Source organism: Ciona intestinalis, chromosome 2 (assembly GCF_000224145.3).
Source record: "Ciona intestinalis chromosome 2, KH, whole genome shotgun sequence".
In the NCBI taxonomy this organism is placed as follows: domain Eukaryota; kingdom Metazoa; phylum Chordata; class Ascidiacea; order Phlebobranchia; family Cionidae; genus Ciona; species Ciona intestinalis.
This window is the reverse complement of record NC_020167.2, coordinates 5,973,770-5,988,213: the sequence shown is the minus strand read 5'-3', so window position 1 is coordinate 5,988,213 and position 14,444 is coordinate 5,973,770. Positions and strand designations below refer to the sequence as shown.

General features: G+C 35.5%; 1 protein-coding gene across 2 annotated transcripts in view; it reads left to right on the top strand.

Moving 5' to 3' along the window:
• LOC100186121 (oxidation resistance protein 1) overlaps positions 1 to 14,044 on the top strand; it is a 21,318-nt gene extending 7,274 nt beyond the window's left edge. Inside the window, exons 7-16 of one of the 2 annotated variants that reach the window (XM_018817651.2) lie at positions 2,126 to 2,295; positions 2,933 to 3,180; positions 3,580 to 3,637; positions 8,868 to 9,020; positions 9,604 to 9,728; positions 10,364 to 10,470; positions 11,895 to 12,023; positions 12,505 to 12,666; positions 13,012 to 13,181; positions 13,536 to 14,044. In XM_018817651.2, the coding sequence (XP_018673196.1) occupies positions 2,126 to 2,295; positions 2,933 to 3,180; positions 3,580 to 3,637; positions 8,868 to 9,020; positions 9,604 to 9,728; positions 10,364 to 10,470; positions 11,895 to 12,023; positions 12,505 to 12,666; positions 13,012 to 13,181; positions 13,536 to 13,677 (1,464 nt within the window). In that variant the 3' untranslated portion in view covers positions 13,678 to 14,044. The remainder of the gene's footprint in view (positions 1 to 2,125; positions 2,296 to 2,932; positions 3,181 to 3,579; positions 3,638 to 8,867; positions 9,021 to 9,603; positions 9,729 to 10,363; positions 10,471 to 11,894; positions 12,024 to 12,504; positions 12,667 to 13,011; positions 13,182 to 13,535) is intronic. The other variant, XM_002120947.5, reaches the window with a different exon arrangement.
• The last annotated feature ends 400 nt before the right edge of the window (positions 14,045 to 14,444 follow it).

The following is a 14,444-nucleotide window of genomic DNA, read 5'->3' as shown; positions in this document are numbered from 1 at the left end:
AGCTACTATTCAACCGAAATAATTGTCAATCAATATTCCTGCGTGTTCCATTATGTTCTTATATAGATTTCTATTGATCTTAATTCTTAACCTTGAAGGCTTTGTTTCCTCCACTGACTAATTGCCTGTCATTGAAATATAAATAAGCACGTAGGCGCCAAACCTGTGGCGGTAGGGTGGGCTGGCCAACCCCTAACCTCCCTACAATTAGATTTGGGGATTTTTCTCATGATTTTTCGTATTCTCCTGAAACTTTATTAAAGCATATTATCAAGTTCAGGTATTTTTAAAGGTTGAGCAACCATTGTCATTTTTAACCAATCAAATCGTCCTTCCACGCTCTGTTGAACCTATTGGTTGCACACATGTTACATGTAGTATTTTTAAATATTGTTGTCCAGATTCCTCATGTAACAGCCATAGGTCTTATTAGCTTTGTAATGAGGTAAAATAAATTATCCACTATTTATACTGTACACATGGTATGTCATTAACATAGCTTGATGTTTACCATTGCATTCAGTTGGTCTTGTTTTGTGCACAAAAACTATATATATTGTATTTCTTCTGAAATGCAACAGTTCAAAACATTGATTGACAGCCATTTCTTAGCAAACATCACATTATCTGTGCAGATGTTTCAGAATATGTGACAAAGATGTCTATGTTGACCGATTGAACTGTCAGTGCCCTACAGTTGCCAATTTTAAACAGTTCTGTAAATTGTAATTCGGAGAATTAGGACTTGTTGTTTTATTTGATATTTTGCGAATACGTCATTGTTACACTTCCTTCAAAATACCCCACCATAAAACATATGTGATATACAGAAAGCATGGCTAGTTAGACATTAAATACCCTATACACTCTATACATACTTGAAAAAAATCTGATTTATTGGTTTTAATTTTATATTGCCCAGTACAGCTCATTCACTACCCTCCTCACCAAACCAGGACAACCAACTTATTTTAGGACCCAGTAGTTGTGTATTACAACCTATGTGTTAAGAAGTCTCATGTTGACATAATCCACATATCTGATTAGTATTTGGTTTACACAAACTGTTTCTCAGCGCTAAGTAACTTGTACTTTCCATTGGCACATGTTAAGCATTGGCTCATATACGTTTTCCATTCTTAAAATTTATACACAAGTTTAACTTTTTTTTCTTAAATATTTGAATATTTATGCACAATTTATTATTTCCAAAAATCAACGTTTTCTAATATGGCAATTATATTCAATTATACAAAATTTCTCTTTTATTTTAAAATGTCATTACTTTTCACACACATTCAGTTCAACAGCCATGAGGTACGTGGAGAAACTTTAAATTGTTACTTAGCAACTTGACAATGGGCAATAATGTTTTGCATGCATGGCCAATCAAGTGTTACAACTTCATTTATTATTGCCTTACTTTCTATTCTACTTCAACTTATTTCGATGTCAGCCATAAAGCCACATTGTTTTATTTATAATTCTATATTAAACAAGTAAGGTTTTGTGGTGTGACACATCAAGGGACCTGATATGTAGGTCAGAGTTGTGCGGTTGTCCCTTCACCCCAATGTTGTTGTTTCACTCTTTGAGCTGCAATTTATAAATAGATTATAAGATTATTGTTGCTTCCAATTTCGGCTTGGTAGAATTTTTAATAATGGTTTCTGTGACCATTCGACAGGATGCAGTTAAATGTTTCGTAACATATTAATATACAACAGTTGGAATAATTGGGGAACCATGGATTAAGCCCACTGGTATGCATTATGGCACACACTGGTATGCATTATGACAGGTCTTACCCTTACAGAATAGAACAATCTATCCTTTAAAATTAAAAATCGAAGTCCATTATTTTATAGGTTATATTTACTGTGGGTTTTACCTACAATACACTAACTTTTGTCTGGAAAAGTAAAATAAAATATGACGTTTGGAAAAGTGGAAGGGGAAACAAAAAAGGGCTATTAGATCTGATTTTCTAAACAATTCTTAGTGTGTATTGTATTAGAATGTACCAATACAATTTAATTTTTGTTTGGAAAAGTGAAAGTGAAATAGAATCTTGGAATGGACTTTTTAAACTGTATAGTAACTAATAACTCCCTTCTTTGTACAGGAAACTGTTGAAGGTGTTCTTCTTGTCACACCGACCTCAATAATGTTCGATCCTGATGCAAACGATCCACTTGCTATTCTACATGGGTGCGAAAAGTTTGGAATCATGTGTAACTTGTCTCTAATTACAAGTGTTTCCATGTTCTGTGATAAAGGATGCAGTAGTACAAGGTTTGTGGTTTGGATGATAGTTTATATATATATTTTAAAATATAAATAAAAAGATTTTCTAATAAAAAATGTAAATTTATGTATATTATATTATGGCTGGTAGCAATAACAGCAAAACAAAAATATTTTATGTTTAAGTAAAACAATCGTTGTTGGTGAGTGAAATACTCTTTTGGTTAAAATTGTTTACAGATTTTCCTTTTCCAATGTTTCTTTTATGTGCATCTTATTATATCAACGATTTTCAGCTGTTTCGAGAGGCTTTTTATTTATACATTATGCCTAGTAGCAACAAAAGCCATTTAAAACCATTTTTTTTAATTTACTGTGCTTCTACTCCGAAATAACCATCTCATCATGTTTGTTATACTGACCAAACACATATCTCAGATGTTAGTGTATGATACCGTGATTAATTATTGATGGTTGAAGGTGCTTAAACTGAAACATTTGAAATGAAGACAATCTTGTGATACATGTGTTGTGTCTGTAATGTTTGAAAAAGATGTAGAAAATCCATGTCTTATGAACCAGAGTATGTTTTATTTTACTTTAAATAGCTTGTTATTTAATTGTTTGCACATATTTATTTCAACTTTTTTTGTTTAAATTATAATCAGAGTAATTATTGTTTCAGCAAAATCCCGGAACCTCCGAAACCAAAAGACGAAAACAACACCCCACCACACGATGGCCAACTTGTGGATATCTCGTCAGATTCAACGCCCACGATCACGCCCACTTTACCGACCAATCAGGAGGCTCAAAAATCCCCAACCGGCCAATCAGAGACCTCGGATAAAGAAGAAAAGGTCACGACACGAGCAGAGGTTAAATTGAAAGAAGAATTCCCGTTTCTTCACTCGGTTGTCAAGTCTGTTGAAGGTTGGACAATTTATATTTCTTGCATCTCTAGACACCTGATAGCAGGGTAAAATCATTTAGTAGTGTGGGGAAGACAGGACACTTTTGGTACATAATATCTAAATACCTCGATTGTGTTTTAAACAAATAAAAACTGTCTATTGGAGTCGTGAAGAAACGATTTTATAATTCTCTTGAGTGTTGGGAGGAGAAAATACAATGAAAAGGTGTCCCATCTTTACCCACCTTATTATACAATGTCACCCTTGTTGGTGATACCCCAGCCTACTGTAACCACGCGCTTATGTTACTTACACTTTCAATTTTTTTTCCTTTGTTCAACCATTAGTTGGACTCGACTTCTCGTTTACACTTATCCTTACTGATAAAATCAAAATTTGTTTTTATTTTATTGCACAGAATTTTTCCCCGATGAAGAAACGAACCAATCAGGTCTCGGATCCCCGGCACAGATCATGTGAGTTTAAATAGATATCCTCAATAATAAATCATGTTTATACTATTTTCCTTTTTTGGGTCACAACTGCTTAGAGTGTAATTTGTTGTGTTGGTCAGCATAGGTATCAGGTTTTTTGAGTTTTTAGTAAAATCTGAGGTGATATTGTTAAATACAATTACAATCATAGTCCTTAAACATAGGGAACCATTTTTGTTAATGTTATATACTGCAGTGTTTGATTATTGTTATATATAATGACAAACTTAGTTTTAAAATCATAATATAACTTTTTTAATATTTGTAAGATAGTCGTATATACGCATGCCATGTTATACAGTGAGTGTATACCACTATATAAAGCTGCATAACCAGATACTTGTCTCTAGTTCATAGTACAGTATACCCTTCTACATAAAGCCGCCCATGTCCCAAAGGAGGGTAGATTAACCTATTTCGTGTTAACAAATACCTGTTTGCCAAGTCTCTTTCAAGACAATAACGTTTTATTGCAACGTCATTTTTTTGGTGTTTAAAATCTCGACCTAACGTCACGTGAATATCAACCACGTGACTCCGTATCACGCGCATTGTGACGTCACAGATACCACTGTTCGATCATGGAATTGTATTAATATTGAACTTGGGTGATTAGGAAATATATTACGTTTTGTGCTAACGTTATCCATCTTGTCCCACAGTACCATAATTATATTATAAAGATTCAAGTAATTTATACATCTGTACAGGTACGGCTGTATAAATTGCTTGTGCAAAGCTACCCACGTGACACCTCACATTAAAAACAGGAAATAATTCGGAATACCGTCTGCGATATTTGTTACGTCACAATCACGAGACAATAACCCGCCTTGTCGTCCACGTGACAAAGAACAAACCGTCATATTTACACATTATATATACGCCAATTTTGTATACTGTGCTTATATTTTTACAGAACTTATAGGGTGGGAGAATATGGGGCACCATTTTATTCGAAGAACAATCAAATAATTATAAAACCGTATCCTCGCGAGTCGCGGCCCCCACAGACGCCTGTTAATTGTTTAAAACACGATCAGGATATCTAGATATTATGTGCGTCTTTCCCAACCCTACTATAATATGCACGGATATTATTTTAAATTACCTGGCGTACGGTCCCATGGCGTGTTACGCTGTATGAGTAGAATATCAACCACGTAGTACAGAATGTCTTAAGTTTGTAAGAGATGTTTGCTTCAGCCAAAATAATATTTTTTTTAATTTAAAATTAAATGTATTGTGCAACATAATTTGTGCTTTAACTGAATAGGTAACCTTCGTTCCTTCCAAGCAACGAGTTGTGTTTAAACAGGTTGAAATCGGTAGCGACATCTAGCGAGTAACTGAACGTAACCTGAAAATCATTGTTCTGCCACCAAATATTTTGGCTTTTACCGGATAACGATATCAAATTTAGTTTGTGGGTTTAATGTTACAAACTATACAACGTTTTTATAATGATAACTTTTTATGAAACGTATAATTAAATTAAGACGTATTTCAACCTATTTTTGCACATCTAATACAAACGTAACATTAATTATTTTTTTGTCATGGAATATGTACCCGGGAAATTCCCTAAAGTGCGAATCTTGGTTGTTTTATTGTTTGTTCATAATCGACTTTTGGTCAAACACACCGGGTGTACCTTGTCTGTTGTTCGCTCTGTGACGTCACTGTCGCGATTGTTGCTCCTGTGTTACGAAAACATGGTTCGATTATGCCGCGTGTGCAACTTCATGTAGCAACTGACGTCATATTGGATTGCTTTTCAACCAAACAACATCGTTTGTGACGTACATAACATAACATACATTTTATTTATCTTTTGAAAACAGCGGCGATCATATTATTAAAACAACGAAAAGAATAAAATCGACAGCAAAACGACAGTCGTTAAAATACGCTTAGTATAAAAAGTACTTGAAAGTGAATCAGTTAAAAACGGTGTCTGTTGAACCACCTAAACAACTGAAAGTCGAGATATATTGACGTTCCAGATGAGTAGACTTTGTTCCACTCCTCTGTAACGTAATAAGCGGTTCTTTTGGCAATAAACAAACCACAATAACAAATTGAACGCGTCCGGAAATCTTTGAACAAGTTACCATGACTTTGATCACGTAGCTCGTAGCACGTCACAATGTCTCATAACATAAGATTAGTAGGAATATATTAACAACAAAAAGATAATCGTTAAACCACGGTTGATATTTAACTGTGTTCAATCGAAACAAATTAGTATATAGTAGAGCGGGGGAAGATGGTACACCCTTTTGTTCTGTTTTCTCGTCCCATTTGGTAGTAAACTGATACCATTTAAAGAATTATAAAACCCTATTGCCACGACTTCCATAGACCGTTGTTACATTCTCTGCTAAAGGTGTCCCGTCTTCCCCCACCCTACTATATATGAAAGAATAGTGCGCGTAAAATCACGACCCGTACAATAATGGAACCATTATTTAACAGCCATAAGGGCCATTTATTCGTTGACACCAGCCGGTTTGGTGCAGATTTCCCACCGAGTTACCATCCCTATATAGCAACTGTAGCTTCTCGTATTACGTGAATGAATGTAACTTGTTTATCCTCGCTTACCCGCTTACGAGTTACCACGCATGTAACTTTGTGGGTAATTATATTTCGGTGGTTATGCAATGTACGGCTGACAATTTATACAACCACCAAGCGAACACTGGGTTGAAGCTATTGTCGTTATGTGTCTTACCCAAGCATATATACATCTACAATGAGATTATTGGTATTACTTTAACAGGCATATAAGGTATTATATATATTCGAGCCATTCGTTCTACGATTACATCAGTTGGCCTACATACGTACGACTATTATTGTAATGCAAACATTAATTGGAACACAATATTCTGTTATAAACTAATGCGCATGGTTTCCATTTTCCACACATTGTTTATATAATACGTACCGTGTGCAAAAGTCTTACGTTCACATTTAAACTGCTTGCTTAGAAACATCTATGTTTAACTTTAGTTACTTCATAAAACATAATAATTTACTACATTATTACCCAGTATCTCATATTTCGACGGTTTTATTACCGAGACAAGGTTAATGTGCCATACTGAACACAAATTCGCCATTTTTTCCTAACCCCTAATAAAATATTTGCATATTACTAATGCTATGTTAAATAGATCAATTGCGAGTTCAATATACAGACATAACCTTGCCTATTTATCAAGTATGAGCGGCTGTGATTCAGAAGGCTTTAGTTCATCTGAGGTCGGTGCCGTTTCTCGTTCGCTTTTTTTGCACGTATACAATGCGCACGTGGTCAGCGCATGTTCTATATGGCGGTTATAAAGTGTAGAGCGCGATGTAGAGTGCGTGGTACAGAATGTCCAGTGCTCGCTGCAACGGTAGTAACTCAACCATGGAACCCGAGCCTTCTAAGTGTTTGTTTTATATAGTGCAGGATGCAGTGGTGTATAATGTATTTGAGTCTATAATGTGGCTGTTTGGTTACGGAAGTGTAGAGAAGGAATTAAATGGATATTGTTATTTAAGAAAAGGAAAGGCTATAGTAACGTAAATTAAGTATTTTTTTTATTTTTTTCGAATTTTAGTGCAATGGGAAATGTATATATGGTTTAGGATGAAATCAATAAAAGTTTAATTGTATTTGATTTGTTATTATCGTTAAGAAATAAGTTCATTTGTATTAGAATATAAGAGTAGAATAAAGTATATATTTGGGGGGTTAAGAATTTTCTTATAATTTTCTCATTTTGATTGCATTTCTCGTTAAATCTTTAGCATTGCATAAAGAGCGCGGAAAAAAATTGTCGTCACTTTTTTCGCTTTTCTTGTAAAAATAACGACGCATTCTAAATGCATCTTTATAAACCGGTGTCGAATTTATTGTTGAAAAGTTTCGCAAGAAGTAATGCTTGCAGTTATTACGCAATCTGTGCACGCTGTATGACTATTGCACACACCGCATACGTATTCTGTTCATCGGAATCACATAGTAGCACGTGTTGCCAGAAATATACGTCATACGCGTCGTGTGATGTGGCCACAAAGTTTTGCAATAACAGCGTCATCAGACATAACCCGAATTGATCAAACCACGAAATGGCTATTTTGGGAAGCCGGTAACTTTAAATGGCACAACTACAGTGCTACATACACGTAACCGTATGTACTACCAAGATGATGCTGTGTTAGTCGGTGGTTCAGCACAGAGAAGGACGTACAACTGTTTAAAGCATTAAGAAAACTGAAATATTAGGCCAGTGAAGGGCGTTTATTTATTTGAGTGTTAGTTTTCTAAAGAGTGTTTTACTTTTAGTAGTAATGGCGAAAAATCGGTTTAAAAACTGTTTATTTTTAGATTTTTTTTTGATTTACGAAAATGTGTTTTTGCGCAATATAATATTCTGATATGTTGTTGAAACACTCGTTCCTAAAACGTGTTTTCTCCCAAATACCTATAAGCCTCAGGCCATTTCCGGCATTGCGAAACAAGCACGTTTACAGCTCTTTCGAAATCGGTCGCAAAATTGCTCAATACCCTGCATGTATAAGATAACGAGCCGCTGTTAAATTTTAAAAGCTTTTTTCCGCCACTACTTTTTTATTTATTTTTCTGTTTACATTTATAATAACCGACGCTGCAAGTAATGAACCCCATCTGACCGACGCAAATCAGCGTTTTCGCTGAAACCCGTATTGTCAACTCCGCGATATTTCGCAACCTTAAGAGTTTATAACCCGGCTTGCCCGCTATATAAAGTCTGCTGCAGGTTTAGCTTTAGCAGGTCATTGTAACTTATCTTGCAAAGCAGTGGTTACAAGTCAACTACCAGTGTGTAGATTTTGAAGGCGTTTTATTATAATCGTAGCTCAGACGTATTCAAAAGTTTTTTTTTAGATTTATGTTTAGTAGGGTGGGGGGAGATGGGACACATTTTCATTCTTTTTTTTCCTATTTGGAAATAAACAAAGTACTTTCAAAGAATTTAAAACCGTATTCTCACGACTCCCATAGACTGTTGTTAATTATTGAAGACACGATCAGGATATTTGAATATTATGTGCTGAAGGTATCCCATCTTCCCCCACCCTACTATATAAAACACAAAAGGCAGAAGTTACATGTATACCTAATGTGATCTTTTTACATAAATATACGCAATATAACAACCCCGCCTTTCCACAGAGAACGTATGTATTTATGTGTAAGATCAAACACGCCAATGATGAAAACATTTTCAATTCACTCCGATCTCGAAAAGGGGAATACCTCGATGACGTCATCATCAAGATCGAACGACGAATCGAAGGAGATTTGGTTTCAAACTCATCGCGAGAGGTCAGTAGAGTGCGTGGTATTATTCTGCATTTAACACGCTGATAACTGTTAGTATATAGTACTGTGGGGTAAGATGGTTACCGTTTACAGTTAACACAAAATAACCCCTATTTTCGTCTTTTTAAAAACTAACAACACACTTCCAAAGTTATGAAGATACGGACGGTAAAATGAAATGAAAACCTGTCCTATTTTACCCCAACATCCTGATAATAGCATTTGTAGGAACTAGGAAACAGTATCTTTCAATATAGTTTGTTACTGCCAAAACACGATTACGGTTGAAAACTAATGCAAATTTTAATTGCTCAAAAAAAGCGTGATCGAAACACATAACATACAAACAACGAATTTAAATACTAACATCCATAGATTACAGTTTCAATAAAGATTTATAATTACCATGTTATTCCGCTAATACTGGTTTCTATACCACGCATCATAACACAATAACTCTTTAAGTTGACGCAATCAGTTCGTCTCCCACTTACAACTATATAACATGAAACGTTTCACTCTGTAGCCCACGTTATGAAACTTAATGTAACCACCACGCCGCACTTACAAGTTATATATTCCTTAGATCCGACCAGCTACTAGCATTCTTCATGCAATGGAACCCGGATCCGTATACACTCGACTTCGCTGAACAGAACGGTTTCGTGGTGATGGATCCACTTACGGAGTTTGAAATCAACGATAAACCAAGTACGTATGGTGTCATGGTGTATAACTGGTGCGTGGTAGGTTATATTTCAGTATAGATGTATAAGTAATAGGTGTTATATTGTTTTATATATATACAAAATTATATTGTTTTTATTAAATTTTAATTTTGTCTTTGATTACGTTAGCGAAAATTCTGAAAATAACGTTAGCAGAGCAAATAAAAAAAACGAAAAAAGTAGTTGTTAAAACACGCTTACAGTTCAAAATAAATCGTAAATCCGATGTTAATCGTAAAATGTAATAAATGCTTAAGAATATATAAAGGAAATAGCGGTTTTGTAATCCGGTTGAAACCGGTATTTTCATAATTCTTGACCGACAGTTTTAGCGCCGATCAAATGACTTTGTCTGTTCTATATATACGACTTTCTTGTGCCGGTATTGAGCCAACTTCGGCCTATAACTCCCAGGGGCCCAAGCGTGTCTTGCCGTAAGACGTCAAATAAAAATAGAACATAGGAATTATCTTTCCCATCAAGAAACATCTTAATTTGGGTCTGATTTAGTCCTTTATCTCAAAATAGCCATCAAAATAAAGTTTTGTACCTTTGTACACGCTTTACGTTTACGGAAGACACATTTTGTTATTTCACGATTTACGTTTGTTCACCCAGAGTGTGACGTCACAGACAACGACGCACGTGGTCGCTCTTCAACAAATACGTCACTCGAATTCATTGAAGATTTTTTCGCGGAATCCAGGATTGAGAAAGAGTGGGAGGTACGATTTCTATGTTTGTTATACCATATCTATGTTTAGTTTAAAAAGTGCAGTAAATAATTATTCCATTATGGTGAGGTCCAATGGCAAGTCTTGCAAAAGACATGATATCCATATTTTAAATAAATAAGGTTTTATACCATGAGACCTTAGCTTTAAGCTGGTGTTGTCCCATTATCCCAGCCGTCGCTAAATAAAATATTAGAAAGCAGATCCGTATTTATTTGTTTTTCTTAAGTAAATAAGCTACTTAGGAGATTTATTTTACGTCTTGTGCCGTGTCGTTTTCGCTAATACAGTCTTAGTTTACGCGATTTTCGAACCCTGCGTTTAAATAGACGTGTTATTTTCCCACCCTTGCGCTGTCATAGGATATCACGTGCGTCGCATACACGTCGTGCATTGAAGTGCTTGTAGCCGGCTGCGCTTAAAGTGAGAGCACTTCAACGTTATTCTGCGAGTTGTCAGCCATGTTTACGCAGTGTAATTACAACATAAGTGTGTTTTGTGGATAGTTAGCAGCTGATTGAAAATAATTAGTTGGTCAAGAAAAGCAGTTTATTTTTGGCTTGTATTGTTTTAAAGTAAACTCAGTATATCAGTTATGCCCAGAGGCGTTAAGTTTTCGACAACCATGCTTTTTAACTCGCGGTTTTTCGCATACTGTAAAGTTTAATCCATAGCTTGTTTTAACGACTGCCGTTTGCTGTTGGCGCTCTTTTTCGTCGTTGTTTTAATAATTTTATCTTCGCTACTGTATTCTAAAAGATAAATAAGAAATGTTTTGTTTTGTGCGTAGGTGTTAGTTGAATAGGCACTGTTACGTCATAGAATGCCGATAAACGGTTTGCGCGAAGAGGACGCCACATATTGGCATCTACTGCTTCTGTTCATTGGTGCGGGTGTATTGTTTCATCACAAAACTCGACGTCGCGTAGTTGCTTGTTGCGTCATAATAGCTCGTGTAGCACGACGACAAATATCGTTCCGCTTGAACGCGCTCAAAAGAAGAGAGAGAAAAGTTTCCGAGAAACAAAGTCACGTGGTTAATACGTCGCACCCACTCCTGTCTAAGCTGCAAAATGTTGAAAATAGTGAAGTCGCGTCTCTTCATCTAAACGACATTAAAAAAACTGTAGGTTGAATCGCTTGTCAATCGATAATTACACCATTGAGATTAAACCACTTTAAATTTGAAGTTAGGGTTGGGGGTTATTTTGTAAATGTTTTATTGCCTGTTCTTTACTAGAATTAGAATAGATTTAAAAGTAAAAATAATTTTTTATATTATTCTATCCATTTTTGAAGCAGATTTTAAAACTTAAAAAAGGAAAAAAAACAAGCCCTATAAAGTCAAATCTTAATGAAAACCCAAGTATAACTGCCCAGTGTTTCCAGGTTAATAATTGTGCACTTACTTTCAGATTGTAAGTGTGGAGGAAGCACAACGCCGGTCAACACTGGGAGCCATCGAACTCGCAGATGATGATACTTCGTTGATGCCCGATCTACTTGACAGCAGCAACTTGTTGAATGACGATACCTTGCTAGAGGTATGTGTTCTATACAGTACACTACACATATACAATCACTGGTAACTCATAAGCTGGTACGAGGTGTATAAATACCCGTGTTGTAACTTCTGTGGTTTTCCCGCCACGCAAGGATAAAGCAACTTACTTTTATTCATTCATTCACCAACAAACTTACATGCATGGTAATTTGTAAGCAGGCATGGTGAAACAAGAACATGGTGTTATAGCTACGCAAGGATAATTAAGTAACCTTTGGTTAAGGATGCAAGTGCTAACCACCTGACAACAGCACAGACTGTTTTAGGGTACCAATCATAATTTGTGTAGAAAAGAATCAAAATGTTAAAACAATTTGTTGTGTAGAATTATATTTCCAAGACCCTGCAAAATGTGCTATAGTAGTGACTGACAAAAATAGGTGGCAACATTAGATCCATTAGAAATGTTATAGAAAACCATACAACAGTGGCTGTTGTCTTACATTTGTCATACTTTCCAGTTATGTCGTCACATACCAGCGCGTACCATTGGTTGTGCATGGAAACTTCTATACAGCACATTTGAACATGGGATGAGTCTACGTACATTGTACAGGAAAGTTACGAATAAATATCATGAAGACACGCCAGTGGTTATAGTGGTGCAAGACAGCAATGGCCATGTAAGTAGTTAATTTCTTATATGTTTTATGTCTTGTTATAATTAGGTTTAAATAAACTTAAATGGCCACAAAAGTAGTTCTTCTATTCATTTTCCTGCATAACATGCATTGATAAAATATTTGATAAAAAATAAATGCAACAAAAAAACGTATAAAATAATATATGCAATGAAAAACACATTTATATAAACAATTGCGTATGTTTTTTTTATTGCATATGTTAACAGCCCACTGAATTGCCCATTACTGGGCCATTCTTTATCAAATTATGCATAATCATGGTGTACCACGTGCCATTACAGGAGTGATCAAACCATTTTAAACATAAATCTGTTTGCATCTTAGGTTTTTGGTGCTTTCTGTTCCAATGAGCCACACGTCAGCGAACATTTTTATGGCACGGGTGAAACTTTCTTGTTCACGCTTGAACCGAACATAGAAATCTTTACCTGGTCGGGTGAAAATAATTTCTTCGTCAAAGGAAATCCTGATTCCTTGTCCATCGGGGGTGGAGAGTAAGTTTATGTTATTTCTATGTTGTTTACTCTGTTTTTATTTAATATGGGTAAGGTCGATCGTGATACGCCATGGGACCTGAGATTTAGGACAGAGTTGACCCATTACTTTATTAGAATTTTATTAGAATAGAGTTTAATTCATTTTACAGAATAATTTTCCTTTGACTTTAATGCCCAACCATGTTTATTTATGTTTATGCTTCTTCTGGGAACTAAATTACTGTGTCTTACTGTCGTGTTGTTTTTCTCTTGTGGGGCATAACGGTTCTTGAGTATAAACAAACCCTTTAACCAAAAATAAACTCTTAGAAAAATTTAACCAAAAATATTCACTTAACTAATTTTTTTTAGTGGTGCTTCGGGGTTGTGGCTTGACAGTGACTTGTGCCACGGCAGCAGCCATACATGCCTCACCTTTCAAAACAATCCACTTGCCTCAACAGAAGACTTTTTTATTCAAAACGTTGAGGTTTGGGGGTTTGACGCCAGTTGATGTGACGTCATAATAACCTCTATTACCGCATATGCACACGATTTTTGCCGCTGGTGCAAGATGGAGATGTGTTTTCAATTTACTGAAAAGCGAATGATCAAAAGTGGAAGAAAATCTGAAAAAGTGGAAGTGTTTTTGTGGCAGCATTACTCGGTTTGTTTGCCTTTTGTTTCGGAACAAACCTATTCTGTTGTGACGTGTGAAAACCACTGTTATGTCATAGGGCCAAGTTAATTGGTTCTAGTTTTCGTATCTATTTATAGCTGCTGCAAAGAACATCAGTAGCTATTATAGTAAGCGTGCAATCTCTATTGTTTTCATTTTCGTTAACTGCTATTGTGTAATAAATTACTGTTAAAAGTTGAAACGTGTTTTGAATAATAATACACTGGGGTTATGCCCAAGTTCTTGCCTAAACCTGAGGTCCCTTGACATAGAATAAATATAATATAAGAAGTTTGACTGCTGGTTAGTTTGGTCAAATGTTATTGCAATTTGAAGTATAGTAAGGTGGGGAAGATGGGACACCCTTTCATTCCATTTGGTTGTGAACAAAGAACATTCAAAGAATTATAAAACCGCATTCCCGCGGCTCCCATATACCGTTGCTAATTGTTTAAAATATAATCAGAACATTTGGATATTACGTGCTAATGGTATCCCATCTTCCCCCACCCTACTATATAATTTATAAATTAGTCGTTTTATGTGAAATCGTACATTTGCTTGGCGCCAATTTGAGTCCGACATTCTACAAGTTCGAAAAT